The sequence below is a fragment of the Lipotes vexillifer genome, unplaced genomic scaffold (assembly GCF_000442215.2).
Source record: "Lipotes vexillifer unplaced genomic scaffold, Lipotes_vexillifer_v1.1 scaffold195, whole genome shotgun sequence".
In the NCBI taxonomy this organism is placed as follows: Eukaryota; Metazoa; Chordata; class Mammalia; order Artiodactyla; family Lipotidae; genus Lipotes; species Lipotes vexillifer.
Genome location: NW_006799532.1, coordinates 1,070,631 through 1,089,405, shown reverse-complemented (window position 1 = coordinate 1,089,405; position 18,775 = coordinate 1,070,631). Strand labels below are relative to the sequence as shown.

The following is an 18,775-nucleotide window of genomic DNA, read 5'->3' as shown; positions in this document are numbered from 1 at the left end:
GTGTAGGGTAGCACTTCACATTTCAGCACTCCGACTGTGCATCCATCACTCTTCTGTGCACTGTGCATGTTCTATCATATTTAGTTCTGACAACATCCTTACAGATGCAGAAAATAAAACGCCAAGAGGTTAAATCTTGCCCAAATGCTCACAGTATGTGTAAGTGGTTAGGCTGAGATATATACCCAGGCTAACTAACTTGAGAATCTCTGCTCATACCAATGTATAATTTCTGGAAATGCACTGAGTTAATCGACTCCTACTTTGTTATCAAGATAATGAAACTTATACATCCTTCCCATAAATTCACCCAGTTTAAAGGTCTTTGTCTTTCCTCAATAGGGTATGCAGGCCAAGTGCTTAACACTACACCTGCCATTTTACACCTCAGCTGATTTAATCTCATGAATAAACAGAATGTTAATTGTTTCCAATTTCAGGGAAATAAGGTTTTCAAGGCAGTCTAGTCAAGCTTGGAATTTAGTTCATGCAATCCAGATTTTGCAGGGTTTGGATGACAGCAACCAGGCTGCTGTTTGAAAAATTGAAACCTTTAGCACCATTTGATGGGAGTCATTTAATTGAAAATGAAACCTCTTTTTAGCCAGTTATGGTATGTAATTTCAACTCACTTTATTATTCAGCTGCTGGCTACAGCCCCTTGAAAAAGCTATTCTCCCATGTTTTTCTCAGCTCCAGAATTTTGCAATTCTGGAAATTATGACTATGGTGAGAAAGTAGAGGCAAAAAAAAACAAGTAATGTGCTTTTGGTAAAATGTTAAGATGCTTATCCTGGCCCCAGCAAGCAGTTCAAGAAACTGCCTAGTCAACCTCTCAGGAGTTTTTATGTTTTAATAGGTAACTTTGAAAGAAAAAAAAAAAAAAAAAGGACTCAGTGCTTGCAGAAGTTGACATGATTCATGGTATAATTTTAATCTTCTCAGACCTGAAAGATAGACATTTTCATTAATACAAAAAGATATCTTTCTCTTTTTTTTTAATTTTTTTTTTGGCCGCACTGGCATTTGGGATCTTAGTTCCCCGACCAAAGATCATACCCATGCCCCAGCACTGGAATCGCGGAGTCTTAACCACTGGACCACCAGGGGAGTCCCAAATGATTCCTTAGACAAGTTCTTATTGTAAGGCCCACCATGTTGCAGAATGTACTTCTTTGCTGTAGACATCAGCCAAATATCAAGTTCCTAGCTTTATTTTCTGCCCACTTCTATCAGTCCTGGATTCTGCCTCCTCAGTTTTCTTTCTGAAACATAGGTGGTTCACTGTTTCTCATGGAATGAAGTCAGTTCTTTGACCTCAAGGTCCTGGCTGTCTGACCCCAAATTCCCCCTTCTAGCCTCACGGCCAGTTTATCCCTCCACATATGTCACAGTCTATTAGCAAAGATCCACAAATCACTCTTGGAAAAGTGTATTTTTGGAACTCCATGCTCTAACTGGTACTGTTCTCTTAGTCTTAGCAGTACATTCTCCCTTTCTTTACTGAGAGAGGTCCTCATCTTTTAAGACTCCTTCTCAATTGTCTTTTGTCCAAGAAGCCTTACTTACCTTTCTGGTCTTTTATTCTTCTGTGTGTCCATAACACCCAATTTAGTCCTTGCTATGTTGTCTGTTTCTTATAGTTTACCATTTTGATTCCCAGCCTCTTGGCCAGGCTGTAAATTCTTTGATGGCAAAGAGCCAGTCTCATTGACATTGTCATCCCTGCCTCTAAGCACCCCCAATCTCTAATTGTGAATCTCTCATATTATAGTTGCCAGATAAGTATTTGTTGAATTGAATTATGCTACAAATCTTTGGGAAACAGTCACAGAATAATCTGGAAAGACAGACTTTACCATCTAATCCAGAGTATAGTTTGGAGATCCCCAAAGTAATAGTGCTCATGGCTGTGGATACTGTACAGTCAGTCCTCCCTATCTGCCTGTTCCAAACCTGCAGATTCAACCAATGTTGGATCCTGTACTATGTCTATGATCTATGAGATTTGAGCATCTGCAGATTTTGGCATCCGAGGCAAGTCCTGGACCCAATCCTTGCAGGTACTGAGGGATGACTATATATGTGATTGATCTTGGGGGAGATTAAAAAGATGCATATTTTTCCAATAGGGACAGTGTATCTTTAATATTCATCTATTAAATTAAAGCTAAACAGAAAGACACCAAGTTCTCTGTGACTCAGGAAATGGTGGTCACATTTGCAGATGATTCTGACCTGCTGTGCCCTTTTCTTTACCACCACCCTTCCTGTCATTTCTTGTTAGCAGAAAATTTTTACACTTGCCTTTCACCAGCTGCTTGTAATTCTGAGTATGTAAGGAGAGAATCGAAACTAATGGGTGCAGATGAGTTTTTGAAATTCCAAATGGGCAGTATGAAAAGAGTTGGACTCATTTTTGACCACTCCTTTATAACTATTTACCTAGCACTGTGTTGGGTGTGGTGAAACATAAGAAAGAAGTCCAGTTCCATGGGTTCATTTTCAAGGACATGCAGTATAGTTAGGATATAAAGACTCCCAGCCCAATATGAAAAGTATGAAATGCTAAAGCAGGTAGTACCGTCTGAGTATGTATGTTATAGGGTTTTAGATGGGAATCACTGTGAGTAGCAGCAGAAAAGACTTGTTAAAACACAAGACTGTCACAGCTCACCCTTCCCCTTCCCCATATCCTCAAGTCCGTTCTCCAGTAGGTCTGTGCCTTTATTCCTGTCTTACCCCTAGGTCCTTCGTGACATTTTTTTTTCTTAAATTCCATATATATGTGTTAGCATACGGTGTTTGTCTTTCTCTTTCTGACTTACTTCACTCTGTATGACAGACTCTAGGCCTGTGACAAAGCGAGAGAGAGGCATGGACATATATACACTAACAAACGTAAGGTAGATAGCTAGTGGGAAGCAGCTGCATAGCACAGGGAGATCAGCTCAGTGCTTTGTGACCGCCTGGAGGGGTGGGATAGGGAGGGTGGGAGGGAGGGAGACGCAAGAGGGAAGAGATATGGGAACATATGTATATGTATAACTGATTCACTTTGTTACAAAGCAGAAACTAACACACCATTGTAAAGCAATTATACCCCAATAAAGATGTTAAAAAACAAAACAAAACAAAAAAACCCCACAAGACTGGGCTTTAAATATGTGAGTAGTACTTGAGTGAGCACAAATAACTACAGAGGGAAAGATTACTTGAAGTTTTATTTAGAAAAAGCCTACAATGGGAAGATCAAGAAGCCAAGAAGCTGCTCAATTAGTGAGGATTGCAGGATGTGTTCAGGGCATAATTAGGACACCACTGTGCAGAGAAGTACACTATGGTTAAGATATAAATTGGTAACTGGGTTTTGCTTTTTCTCTCTGCGCCAACACAGTAGTTCTTAAGCTTTTTTACTTTTCAGTACATTGAGTACCTACTGTTACACTGGCTATGCAGACCAGCATGCTCCCCTGGATCCAGAGCCCTGCAAACCACATTCACTTTTGGCTGCCAGTGCTGATCACGTCTTGCTTGCAAGGGGGAGGAGTCATGAGAGTGTGGGTCAGGGAGAGGAAAGAAAAATCTGGAATAGGAATAGGGCTTCAATATCCATCATCTTCAAAGAGTTTTCCTAGCTTTATTTGTCGACTTCTGTTATGCCTCTTCTGAAGGGTCACCTTCATTTGTCCCAGTGCTCTGAATGGTGACAAACAGAACTGTGTTGTTTCTTTTCCGAAGTCTGTTGCGTTCTGTGTGCCCTATTGAGAGTGGAGCCACCACCTCAAGTCACACCCACACCACTAAACCCTCACACTACCATAAACTCTAGGAGGTGCTCTAATTTCTGTCCAACTCACTCCGCATTCGTCTTTCATTTATTAATTTGCCCGCTAAGGATAAAATCATCATCGTCAGAGTCAGGCAGATTCAACCACTTAAAATGAGTATGTTAGTTAGTCTTTCTAAGCCACAGTTTACTCTTCTATAAAATGGAGCTAATAATGTCTACGCCATGGATTCATAATTAATATTATTCTCACCCTATTTATTACAACGGTCTCTCCTAATTATTTTTTTCTTCACACTCAGCTAGAATAATATTCCTAAATGCATATTTAATTGGGTCACTCTCCTGCTTAAAATACCTTCAGTGGATCTCTGTCCCCAATAAGAAAAATTCTAGACACTTTGATAGAGCATATAAACAGTTTTATTATTTCATCTCTGCCTATTTTTCTAAGCTTACCCAGTCCATTCTTTTCTACCTGATACCTTTCCACTCATCCTTTAATTCTCAACTCAGATATCACCTCTGAAATACCTTCCATCATTTTTCTAGGTAGAAATAGTCAATCGTTCTGTTTTTCCATTGTGTCACCTACTTATAATTTTTTAACTTTTGGATATTCCAGTGTATTATTATTATTCACTTAACATTTTCCCCTCACTAAATTATGAGCCTCTGCAATAGTCATTTTATATCCCTAATTCTTAGAACAGTGAGTGGTCCACTCAACACATTTGTTGACTAGATGGATGGAGCATGGACAGATATATGAATGAAGAAATTTTGTGCTCTAACAGTGTTATTATTTACACATACTAGCAGTGCAGCCATCAGGATGCTCACATTCTAGTGTTTTCATACTATAGTTGCAACTTCCCAACATGCAGTCACTTGAAGAAGAAAAAAGCATTCATGCTCTTCTGTTACTTCTCCATGTACTACTTGGCAACTTCACTGAAACACAAACGTACCTCACACTGCTTTTGGGATAAGCTTGTGCACCATCCAGGTGGGGCAGGCTTTCATAGATCATCAGTAGCCTTTGAGAACAGATCTCCTTTATCATGCACACAAGACTGCCTCATCCTCCACGTTGCATCTGGTAAATGAACTGGCTCTTGGGAAGACCTAGTCATCCAGGAAAGTGTCCACGTTTAGAGAAACAGGATGCTTTTTAGATTTTCATAAAGACTGCGCTGCATCTAAAAGTGATTTCTTAGACCCATATGCTGGCCATTATTCCAGATACACTATAAGAAAGAATGCATTCAAGGAGATTCTTGTGAGCAGAGACAGTTCAGAGACTATCCTGCTTCAAGATATCAGTAATATTATTAAGTCACCTTTGTTTTTTATGCTCTTAACAATTCAATTTTAACAGAAGTTTCACTCTAAACTTATGTGAATAGTAATAGCAATAACTAATACACTTATTTAGCTTTTCATATGTGGAAGCTTATGACGTGTGATCAGAAGCAGTTGACAAGTTTTCATCTGCAACCAGATAAATGGACACAGACTAATTGTAGTTAAAGTCCTATAGATAAGAATGTATGGGCTCCCCTTACCTGAAGTCTTTAATGAGGCCACTTCTTTCCTATGAGCAGAAGATCTTGTTGATCTGGACAGGTACTTTGGTCTCCTGGTGTTTGCCTTTTGAGTCCATTGTCCCTTGCAAGATGTTGAAAATGAGTGGTAGTAGAATTCATAAGAGTAACCAATGTGCTTCTGAAATATTTCATAATACACGTACATGTGTATATATGTATTTCATATATATGTGTGTGTGTGTGTGTGTGTGTGTGTGTGTGTGTTTCTTCTCTTTTCTTTGGCTGGATGTTCAGACATCCAGATACCAGTTGGTCTGGCCTAGTGCTGCCTTTATTCTGACCTAGTGCTGCTTTCATTTTGGTGTTTGCAAAAGAAGAAGAGGGAAATGTTTGTAAACTTTTTTTCTACTTTAGAACATCACTCAGGCAACTTTCTTTACCCATCATTTGCCACATTCTGCAAAAGATCACACATATGCCTCAGGAACTCAGGACCCAGAATCAAACTGTGATGTCAACCAAGAGCCAGGAATTAAGGGTTTATTTGTTAAATTGTTCATGTCTAGGATCAATATAAGTTCCTTTTTGTCCAGGAATGTCATAATTGATACCTGAGTCCAGGCAAAATTGATAATAGCACCTTCTATCACTCTTAAAGTGCCTTGATTTTCATAGTAGCTACACAGTCACTGTTCATAACATTCGTATGTGAAATTGTAATCCTATATTTTAGATTGCTTTCTGAGGATTCTTAGAAAGTGAATTTACTTCTCCTCATAGTCTACTCTATTTATATTTTATGGCAGAAAGGCAGAAATTGGAACTCCCAAAGAACTGCCTCTCATGGTCAAGGAGAGGATAGACAATGGGGTATTTGGTTCTCTTGCACTGTGTCTGACTCAGAGTAGGTCACCAAATGCATTCCCAAAGATTATTGCTCATAGGCTTGGCACAGTATTTGTTGAGCACCAGGACTCAGTATATGGCAGGCATGTCAGCTGCCCTTACATATGAAGTAGTAACATTGTACTTTCTTTTAATCAATGAACTTTCATTCATGTTAACTCGAAAACAATGTGTTGAACCTGAGGAGAGAGTGAGAGGAGCTCATGAGTTTTTCCTATTAATATATGTTTGAAATGTCATAGGCATAGGTTATGATTTTGCTTTCTGGTTTTTAGATGCCCTGATGCCTTTGTTCAAAGGCAGCAGTATTAACTGTATGGTAAATCGCTCCCTTAGCCACATTTTTCAGCCTCTGAAGAATCATCTGCTTTAAATATGTCTCAATATGATCTGTGTATTGGACAGTACACGTTCAGCTTTCTCCATGTCCTCTGCAGATTAATTTTCCATTCACTCCTCCCTGAACTTATAAACATCCACTCAGAAAAACCACTCTAGAACTGAAATTCCAATTGAATTAATCTTTTCTAGGTGCTAAAAATTTTTTATCATGGGGAATATTCTTCATCTGCCTATGTGTGCTATAAGTAGGAGTTTAATGTAAACATTGTACTGTTTAATTTTACACACACACACACACACACACCCCACAATAAAAAAATACAGAAGCAATATTTTAAGTGATAGTGTAAGAACAAGAACATAGATTAATGTGTATAATAGTAGTAACTTCAAATGTGTTTACATTATTAACACATTACAAAGTATTCTAGTTCAGTTTAGTCACTTATCAAGTATTGAGAACAGAGTGTAAACGTCACTTTGGTAAGCAGCAAGAAATATAATAATCACACTTCCTAAAGGAATTCATATTACCTCTGCCCATTTTCCCCTCAATCCAGAGAGTAACTGTCAGGGAAATCATGGAGACTTTAGTTTTTGCTTAAGAGAGTATATGTCTCTTGCCAAAATAGGATGATCTATCCCTTCAATAAAATATAAAAAGTAACTCTTTAAATGACTCTTTCATTTATAATATTTTAGGAGTATAAACCAAGGGGAGGAGCATGAATTCTTTGGTTTGGACCTTCCTTAGAGGTACCTAAATAAAATACATTTAAAACTATTTAAACTATTTTGAATAACTCTAAAAAGATGCAGTCTTCCTCTTTTTAAAGTCAGACATGGGATCATTTTCTTTGTTTTATTTTTCTTCCTGAAACCACCATTCTTTGGTTTCAAAACATTTTGAAAAGTATAAAACATTTGCTTTAGTTATCAAAACTTTCTGGAAGAAGTGATTTTTTGATGAAATTATCTGAATGAAATCCATAGGTGGTTAAGTGATATATAAATTCATTACTCTTTATCATCTTAATTCTTTTCCTCACCCTCATTTCTATTATTAAGGAAATATGGGTACATAGTAACAAAAGAGTTCTTCTTTATATTCTGTAGAATATATTAGTATATTCATATAGTACATTTTGATTCCTGAGTTCATGTAAAATCATATTACTAATTCCATAATAAAAAAAAAAGAAACTACCCATTCCCAGTTTTTGGAACTACATTGAACTCTATTTGAATAATTAAAAATAAAATGCATATACATCGAAATGTATTATATTACTTCCACAAATGTCATATTTAGATATCCATGTATTCATTTACTTATTTGGAATTTTTAATTTTGAAAAATGTTAGAGATTTAATATAATAAGCAAAAAAGGAAATTCAGGGATTTTAAGATAAATTTAATTGTGCAACATGTAACGTAAGACTAAAAATAATGCATTATCTTTTATTTGCATGTAGTTCTTTTAATAATACTAGATAAATGAAAAACATTTTCAATTCAATCTAATAGTGATTTCATAGTAATAGTAAATCAATGCAGTGATAGTGATTTTATAGTAAGAATTAACTTATTCTTAAATCTTTAAAGTCAGAATAAGTTACAAACTATCTGCAGCTAGCTGATATTAACCATAAATAGGCCTGTATAGGATTTGGATACAGTGAGCCAACTCTATCTGTCATGGCAGGTTCCATATCTGATAAATCTTTTTATACTATGCTTTCCCTGAGGATCTAGGACTGTACCTTGCATATAGTAGGCACTTAATACATTTTGAATGAATTATTATCAGTTTTATGCTCCATTAAAAATTTAAGACCTCTGGGATCCAATAGTAGTTTATATCTTTGCATTAACTGACTTTTCGTCTTACAGAGCCTAATTAGTTCTGTTTCCCTTAATCAGTGCTTATGAAATTTACCAAGTTAACTAAACACATCTAATATTCCCAACAGGAATCATTTATTGCTTTAATGGCCTAAGTGATGGGGCTGTTAGCATCTTTTTGGCTGACTGCTTTGCAATCTAGTTGCTTTCAGATGTGAGAAAAGTAATCTTAATATTCATACAGAACTTCTGTCTCACTTCATTTCTTCCAACATTGATCTGGCAATGTCCCATGGCCCAAGCTTATCCTCCACTTATTGAAACCCCAGATGTGTCAGAGTCACACAAGCAAGGTATTTGGGAAAAGGGTTAGGCTTATCAGTCAACCCCCCAAAATTTTCACAACTGCTGCTTATTTCAGTTGCTCCTCCCCAATCACCTACCCAACACACACACACACACACACATTGGAGCCTCCATCCTAATTCCCACTTCTTTATATACCCAGAGTCATTGGCCAGCAGATTTTAAATGTACCAGTTTACCCTGAAAACAGAATATGATGTGATTGAATTAATTTATCATTGCTTGTTGGAAGCTTAACCCTCTTAGTTCAGCTCTGACTTAATATTGAAAGAATTTTTTTTAAATTGTGAATGCATAGACCGGTAACAAGATTTAAGTTGTTTCTTCACAACTCTTTTGCAAATAAAATGATGAGCTCTTGGAAAAGCTTTATTAAGAAGAGTGTTTGGTATGCAAAGGAATGTCTCAAGAGCAGGACTTGAAAGTCTTAAAAAAGAAAAAGAAAATCTATACATGTGAGAAAAACAACCAATGTTATCGTAGTTGGCTGCCCCAGCTGGCTTCCTCGACATCGCGCAGTGATTATAACTGCCTTCACAAATAACACTCTGAAGTGTATAAAGAATTAGCTGTAGTCTTGTACGTGTTTCAGTATAGATTCAACTCCCAAATGTTTTTTCTAATAGGTATTGTAGAACTCAAAATCTAACCAAATAATCACAGTTCTACAAATGTACCAATAGAAAAGGGGATTACCTGTAGTGAAAAACTATTAATTAAAATATGGATGATAGTATAATTATTTCTGGTTAATTTCTGGCTCATTTCTCTTAAAGACTACTTTTACAACTGTTGAACACCTAATAGAAGGCAGTGGTTCCAAATGTGTGCTACTAGAAAAACCTTCCTTCTTTCTTGGCGTGTTTATAAGAAATATTCAGACCATGTGGGCTGTGACATGCTCTCTACTCTTTATTCCATACCCAATAGCTCATTTCCAGGTACCTATTTGGCACAGAACACAAAGACTACTCAAAGCCCAGTTATAAGGCAAAAAGTACTGTCCCCTGGTACAGTAATAATGATACTTTGCCACAGAGTCATGTTCAATGGCAACAGTGTAGACTGGACCTCTTAGAACATGAAGGAGGTGGGCTCTGTCACTCTAGGAGCCAACACCAGCACTCCTGTTCTGAGATGTTCAAGACAGCAACACTAACACTGGTACTGTACCTTTTGGTGACACATTAACAAGAGTATTGGAGAAAAAAGGGGGGGTGGGTCAGCTTTTCAGTGAGGAATTGAATTTAGCTTGTTTAAAAGAGTATTTTTGTGACAGATTTTTCTCACGCATAGAAAATAACATTTTCTTGCAAAGTATAATGGTATCATTCTTTTCAGTCTTTCTTTGAAGTGGATAAAATAGTCTTATTCAGTTGTTTGTGTATTTTTAAATATTTGTTAGTTTTTGTCTATTTTGTTTCGTTTGTGCTTTCATGTTGCAGGTCCACTAACTTTCTGGTATATTTTCCGGATAAACAGGTCGCCATGGAGATGGAGGTTATTGGCCAGTTGATACTAATTTGATTGATAGAAGCACTCTCAACGGTAAGTATATAAATTAGGTTCTATTGGATTCGTTATATTAATTAAAATTGTTAATTCTAGAGTGTCTGAGGCAAATTTTCTGACTGCAAGTGCCAAGTACCCCAGACTTAGGGTTTTAGTGGGAATAATAGGAAGGTGAAGTTATTAACAAACCTGGAGCATATTCCACCAGGAGACAATGCCGATGAGAGTTGACAAGTACACAAAACAGTCAGAAAAGTCCAAGCATAGAGAATTTTATAAATGATGCATGGCTGTTAACTCTCTAGGTTTGAAAGTACTATATATATTTGAAATATTTCTACAATTTTATTGTAGAGAGGTGACTGAAGCCCACACAGTTTCATAAACTGAAGTTAGTGGGACTTTTTCAAGAGTCAGAGTGCCAGGAAATTAAGAGGCAATTGGAATATGGACAATTGAGAAAGAATAATTATTTCCTCACAGTTTCCATCCACTACTGAGCAGTGGTTATATAAGTACAGGTGAAGCAAATGTAAGCCAAAGACACAGAACAGTATACTCTCTTAAATTGCGTGTCCTAAAGATCACTAATCTTGGATAGAATTGCCAAATGGAACAACTGAAAATACAGGAGGCCCAGTAAAATTTGAATCCTTTCTAATTGCCTATGAATCTGAGATAAAGAAAAATGTTGCAAGGGGTTACCATCTCAACGTACATGGGCATCTCAGTGTACATATCCATAGGGAACTAGAAATAATTCAAATTTAACTGAACCTCCTTTATTTTTAATTATTAAATCTGGCAGTCCTAATTTTGGATCAAGTTTAGAAGTTTGCTGTGGACTATTTTAACTTGCCTTCAAAAGAAAATGAATTCTCTGATTGAAAAGAAACCTCAGCCCAAATTTGATGTTAACAGATAAGTTAACAGATAAGGATTTTTCTTTTCACAGGAGTCAAACTTCAGATGAAGAGAATGACAGTAATTGAGAGAAATGCATGTCACTTTATTTTTTTACTATTTAAGATTCCTAGTGAGAAATATAATGGTAATTAAATTTGATCTGATGTACATTATCTCACAGGAGAAAGTCATGAAGATAAAATAGATGAATGGCATCCAATGACTTAGAGCCAGTTTAGATAGATGGTTGGCATTACCCCTTCTCAATTTTTCTGCAACACTTAATGATGTTTTAGGCATTTCCTGTTAAATGAATGGGGTGAACAAAGTACCTGAAACATTTCTAGAATCCCTACTGGAATAACTAATTATTACAGGCTACATGATTAATTAAGCTGACTTGATAACCTCAGAGAGGCACGGATGGTAGCGGGCATACTTAATCTATTTCCTATCCTATTTCGCTATCCAGTAAATGATAGAAAATATGTAATTTGCCTTTAGCTTGGGCTTTTACAAGCAAATCAGCAAAGGCATCTGAAAACTCTACCTTCCTAATTAAAATTCTACTAATGTCTTATACCTTAAGAAGGGGGTATATTTTCAAATTATATATATAAGTGAAAAATTGACTGATGAAACTCTAACCCCACCACACCTTTGCTAAGTAGGCTGCATAAATAAGAGCAAAAAATCTTGAAATTCCTTGAGTTTTTGAACCTCATATACAATGAAAATTTCATACATCCCCTCATGTAGTGACAGAATTAGAGAGGTTTCCTATCTCTCCTTATACTTCTTCATTCACCCTTCAAAGAATTGTAATAGAATAATGGTTTATTGTCAGGATACTCAAGCCACTTGCAAATAAATTTAGACCTCGCTAATCATTTACTTTCTCTTACAACGTGTCACTGTTTTAAAAAAGCACTCTTGGAATTCAAATAAAGAAAAACAAAGCTATAGTTCATGTTTACTCTTGAAGTTGGGAGCCCTTAGTTAAATTGAGGAAACTGAAGAGGCTTCCTAAATTATTTTCTGATGGCAGGTAGAGTCAAAGCTAATATGTGGTGATATGGTAGTATTTTACTTTGATGATGCATTCAATCTTGTGGTCCACATTCTTAAAGCAGGAAAATCTTCAGCTTCTGAAAATGTGATTTTGTAGTTTATATTTGTAGGAAGGATAACACCAGTGAAAATTACTTCGGTTCCATCCTTTTTTCATTGGGGAAGATAAATCACCAATTTCTTTTTGTTGGTAGCTTTTCCTAAAATTTTCAAAATTAGCAATTTTGGTAAAGAGATCTACAAACCCTGCAAAAGCGTTGTTATATTGACTTCAACCTTTGAAAACTTAAGTTTGATAGGTGTTGATACTTCGGTGAAGCATTATTTAAAAATTAATGTTATTAATTAGTTTTTGTATATTTAGAATTGTATTAGGTGTTCTGTAAAACATGACTTAAACTCTGTGTTTAGGAGAAAAAGCCATGATTTTCCCTCTAGTTTTGATTTCCCTTAAGTAAAGATAATTAGAGTGTCCCAGGGGTCTCAAGCTCTAGTCTACGAGAGGCTCTGCCCACCTACTATCTAAACATTATCTATATGAAATGATGTTAAGGCCCTCAGACTAATCCCAAACCCCAGGTTCTAGAACTGATTTTGCCATGGATTAGAAATGTGTGAATCAAGTCACTTAAACTCTCTGGATCTCCGTTTTTCATCTGAACATAGAAAGTGTTAAGCTAGATCAGGGTTTCTTAACTACAAAACCATTGCCATTTGGAACTGGATAATTTTTGGGGGACTGGATAATTTTTTTGTTGTTGGGTTCATCCTGTGCACTGTAGGATGTTTAGCAACATCTCTGGCCTTCATCCACTAGATGCCAATAGTATTTCCCCTCTACCATGTTGTAACAACCAAAACTGTCTCTAGACATTGCCAAATTTCCCCTCGGGGGGCAAAATCTCCCCAGTTAACAACCACCGAGCTTGATTAGCATTCCCGAAAGGTTGGTCCAGGGTACATGGGTCCCATGAGAATCTCTGAGAAAAAAAAGTGTTTCATTGTCAAGTAATCATTGGGAAACTCGTTTGGTACTCACTTCCTTTTGCCAGGTCCTCGCCTTCTACCTGAATACTAGAGGATTAGTCTTGAGAGAGCATCTCTGCTCACTCTATACCCTTGAGTTTGGTGATCTTATCTACTCCCAGGCTTCAAATTCCATCTATATGCGAGCTCCCACATTTATATATCTAACACAGACCTTCTAGCTGCCTCTTTACAATTCATCATAAGATCTCAACCCTGACATATTCAAGACTGAACTTTTGTTCTTGCCCCACTGAGCCTACCTGCCCTTTCACCCTCTCCCTCATCCTAGACATAAGGATATTGCTGAGGCCTGAACCTGACTCCTCCTTTCTTTCCTGCCCCAAGTGCAATCTGCTTTATTCATTTACTTTCAAACTATATTGTGTACGTGTCCTCCTTGCTTGACTGAAGTTGCCACCATCTCAGTTTAAGCTATCATCAGCTCTCACCTGGAGAATTCCATATCCTCTTAGCTGGTCTCTATTTTTCCACCACCAACCCCTCTCCACGCAGAGGGAAGAGATGTCTCCTTGGAACAAATCAAGCCTGTCACGTTGCTGAAAACTCTTAAACCATCTGTGATTTTACTGAGGATAACTGAACGTGATCTACAGGGCTCATGTGAACAAGGTCCTGTTTCTCTTTTCAGCTTCATTTTGTGCCATTTCCTTTTTGCTCCCAATGTTCCCGAGATACACACAGTCTGCTCTCAGTTCCCTTGTAAAGGAACAAGAACTAACTCCTAGCAACACTTCATAATTTAGCTTAAATGTCGCTTCTATAATGAGGCCTTTCATGACCTCCCTCCTCTGTCAGTGACCTCGTATCACATCCTCATGTTATATCTTTCTACATGAACTCTACTTTTGTTTAAAACACGAACTATAGTGGTAATGTTATATTTATTTGCTTCATGATTTGTTTAATATAAATCTTGTCCAGTGAATTGTAAGCTCCATGAGATCAACAATTATGCCCCCCTCTTTTTTGGTAGGGAGCAATCAATATGCTAATTTGGAAATTATTCTCAGACTACACAATATACAAGAAGACCATGACATATACATTATTAGGAAATGATATATATGTGGCCCCATAAATACATTCTAATGGTTTCATAGCCTGGCTGTTTTTCCTTCTCCACCCTTCCAGAAAAATAGCTCAGAAATGGAGCTTTCACAACTCCCTTCTATTGGCTATGCCTTGATCTCAGGTGAGAAGTAACCTGACATTCTGTTCATGTCACAGTGACCCAGATGGGGTACATGTTTCAGGAACGGAAGACAGAACATTTAATATATAGGAATTTTTTTTCTTCTCTGGTCCAACTAGTTGGGCAAGCCTCTGACTATCTCACAACCGTGTATGTGTCTTACCTCATATTGTTTCTTTTTGCCTACTTGAATCCTCTCATGGCTTTTCCCCCTGCCTCCAGCTTTATTGGAAAATAATTGATGTATAACATTGTGTAAGTTTAAGGTGTACAATGAGCTGATTTGATCCACTTAAATAATCCCGAATGGTAACAACCATAGTTAACACCTGCATCATATCATATAATTACCACTTACCCATAGTTTGATCACAACATCATATCCACAGCACCCAGTTGGATCTTATTTATGGGATAATTGAATACATTCTCTGCCATTTCTGCGCTGCCTCTCCTGGCAATGCATAGTTCACATTAGCATGTTCAAAAGTCTCATATTTGAGGGAAAAAATATGTTTTCCACCTTAATTGACCAAGGAACCTTTTTCCCCCATAATGGTGATTAATATTTCATTTTAGGGAACACTGGGCTAGATTATCTGTGAGATCTCTTCCAGCTGATTGACTATATAGTACATTATTTCAGGGTGAAATGCTTTGAAATGTTCAATACCATATGAATGTCTGTTCAAATTCAAAGACCTGTGAAATTATGAAGACTTACGTTGAGCTGAAAGTGTTCTAATAACAAAACTGTTATCTGAGAACACTGCAATCATGGGAGGGAAGTTAATTTCCCAACTAGAAGCTTTCATTGGATCTGTTTGTCTCCCCAGAACTGAACTTGTCAATCTTATGTTCACATTGTTTACCTGCCTATTGATATTGTGTAGCTATTAGGGCTCAGCCATTGTGGCAATGAGACCAGGTTCTCAACATGGGAGCCAGGACTCCTGGATTCGATACATGGCTTTGTGTTCTATGTGATAGTTAAGCACTCAGAGTACCAGTCTATCCATGAACCTACTGCAGAATTTTTTTTTTTTTTTTTAATAATACACAATGTATTTATTTATTTATTTATTTATGGCTGTGTTGGGTCTTCATTTCTGTGCATGGGCTTTCTCTAGTTGTGGCAAGTGGGGGTCACTCTTCATCGCGGTGCGCAGGCCTCTCACTATCGCGGCCTCTGTTGTTGCGGAGCACAGGCTCCAGACGCGCAGGCTCAGTAATTGTGGCTCACGGGCCCAGTTGCTCCATGGCATGTGGGATCTTCCCAGACCAGGGCTCGAACCTGTGTCGTCTGCATTGGCAGGCAGATTCTCAACCACTGCGCCACCAGGGAAGCCCTACTGCAGAATTTTTGAGGGCAAATATGATAAGACACATAAAATATTTTTGAAAGCCTACCAAGTATCATAAAAATTAATGACCTTATTAGTAGTTACACGAAACCCATTTTCTAATCATTACTAAGACTTTAGACCCAACAGATTATGAAATCTATGTTTGCTTTTATTAAATTTAATATAAAAAGGATGAAATCATTTGCGGTGATCAGATATCATGAAAATTAAGTTGGATGGAATGCTCATGTGATATTAAAAAAATGTGACTCCCTTCTCACTGATTTTAATGAAACCTATCTAGGTCTTGATTACTCAGACATCGGATACCCACACTCTTAGGCTAACACCAGGAACAGATGAATTAGGATACTGTATTTTTCTTTAATTTGGAAAAATCACATAGGATGAAATGTATTGGGTCGCATCATATCTGTTGAGCACCAACTCTGTGCCAGGGTGTGTGGTCAGTGTGATGCATCCGTTATCTCATGAAATAATCACAGTGCCCTGGAGGAGATTTGTAAGCCTTTGAATTACACCATTCAGCTTCTGAAAGGGGCAAAGGTCACCTTGCCCCTTTTGGAGTCAGGCTGTCTCCCAGAACTCTTACCTACACAATCTAGATTTGTGAGTTCTAAATTTTTTCCTAATTTAGAGCACTCTTTTAATATATTTAGATATATGGTTGATCATCATTATTTGCAGGTTCTCTATTCATGAATTTACCTACTCTCTAAAATTTTATTTCTAACCCCCAAAACCAATAATTATGGTGCTTTTATGATCATCCTTGGACATGTGCAGAGCAGCCAGAAATTTGAGCAGCCCAGTGCTCACAAACTCAGCTGAGCTGGAACAAGGTGGCGTTCTGCCTTGATGGTTCAGCTCTCATACCATGCATGTGTCCTTTTGGCACGACATTTAGTACCAATTTTTCACATTTTTGTGGGGTTTTCTTAGTGGTTTCACTGTTTAAAGCTGTCCCTAAATGTGGTGATGAAGTGCTTTCTAGTGTTCCTAAACACTAAAGACTGATGTGTCTGATGGAGAGAATATGTGTGTTAATTAAGCTTCACTCAGGCATGAATTTATAGCACTGTTGGCTATGAGTTCAATGTTAATGAATCAAAATTAACATTACATATTAATTAAGGCACCTTTAAACAGAAACCCACATGAAACAAGGTTGTGCTTTGATTGGTTGATAAAAAGGTAGGCTCCCAGCAACATGACACTGTGTTTCCTCTAGAAGCAGTACTTTGTATTCCCTCATTTAGTTAGTATTTGTGATGTCTTTATAGAACACAACTACTGCAAATAACAAGGATCGACTCCATCTAAAGACATCATAGCACTTGACTTTCTTTACTACCTGTTCAATGTCAGATATTCTGATTAGTCAGCCTTTAAATGGAGATTGGGAAATTAATGAAAGATCTTGAAAACCAAGTTTTAAACTGATGGAACTTTTGTGCGGAGGTCATAAAGGCCTGGAATCAAAGATTTATAATGGGAGCCCTCATGAACCCAACTGTATGAGGCAAATGACATCAATATCTCCCTTAATCTAAAGCTCAGCAGAATCCAGAGTCATTATTTTCTAATTTGGAGCATGATATCTTCCTAGGTGGAAAGAAAGAAAGAAGAGCAAAAATTTGAAAAATTCCAATTTACATGGTTTTACAAAATATTCATAGTGTTACTGCCAGGTATGACTCAAACTAAGTTTGTCAGAAATGGTGAACTGTTAAATTTAAGTTAAGCTAATAAAATCCATGAGATCCCCAATGGCCTCCATTGTACACTCTCACATAAAAGGTTAATTTATTCCAATCAATTAATTTATTAAGAACAGAAAGGGCATATTGAGATACTACTGTAACATGACTTTTTAAATTTTAAGTAAAACTATGACACAGGAAGTTCTAACCTTTCATTACTTGCCTCATTCCTTTGTAATAAATGAAAAAATTACTTCAAGGAAACCTTCTTTCTTTCATTTATAATCAGAATCTTTTAACAGAAAGTGCTGTGTAAAAACTTGATGAGTTACCTGCCCCTGAGATTCAAGTTATATCGGTAGCACTTAATTTTTTTCCCCAACAATATTGAATCAGCAATAATTTGTTTAAATTTAGGTGACTGTCTTTTCAAAAAAAAAAAAAAAACCAATGATTCTTAGATAACTTGTCAAAAGATAGTGTTTCAATTTTGAGGCAAGTGGTGGGTTATTATATTCACTTATGCAAACAAGTTAATTTATCTTTCACATTGAATATTATTTCTAAAAAGTTTGTATCAATAGTTTGGAAGTCCACACCAAAAGTATCCCAAATGATATGGTAGATTATTAATTTAGGCAACATTTTATTTAATGTTTCAGTAGCATAATGATATTATAAGCAATTACACTGTGTCAGATAGTTGCTGAGATAGTTGCTTTGTCTGTATTTTTTCTAATTCTGACAGTAACTACATATGATAAATATTATTATTTCCATTTTATAGGTAAAGGCACTGAGGTACAAAAGACCTAAAGATTTTGCTCAAGGGGTATAGAAAGCTAATATGGGTTGTTGAAGAAACTCATTCAAATTTAGATCTAGGAAAACATCCAAATTCATTGCTTTCTGCTACTTTTTAAATTATTTATAAATAAAACTATATGCTAATATATACTTTTTAGAATTTGGTAGCTTGTAATAGTAAATATGACATAAATCAGAATATTTCTAATTGATTAATCACTGAGGGTTTAAAGAAAGCTATTTAAAGGATCATTAGTCATTCTTGCTTACATAAGCAAATTATCATTCTATTTTCGCCTAAATATTGTCTACCATGTGGTACAGTTGCAGCACAGGAAAGATTTATCTTAGGACTTTATGACACTCT

At 36.7% G+C, this 18,775-nt stretch overlaps 1 protein-coding gene across 1 annotated transcript in view; it reads left to right on the top strand.

Annotated features, from left to right (window-relative positions):
- Nucleotides 1-18,775, top strand: part of DCC (DCC netrin 1 receptor) — a 1,189,680-nt gene that overhangs the window by 1,081,384 nt on the left and 89,521 nt on the right. Inside the window, 1 exon segment of the mRNA XM_007471661.1 lies at nucleotides 10,283-10,348. Within this exon segment, the coding sequence (XP_007471723.1) occupies nucleotides 10,283-10,348 (66 nt within the window).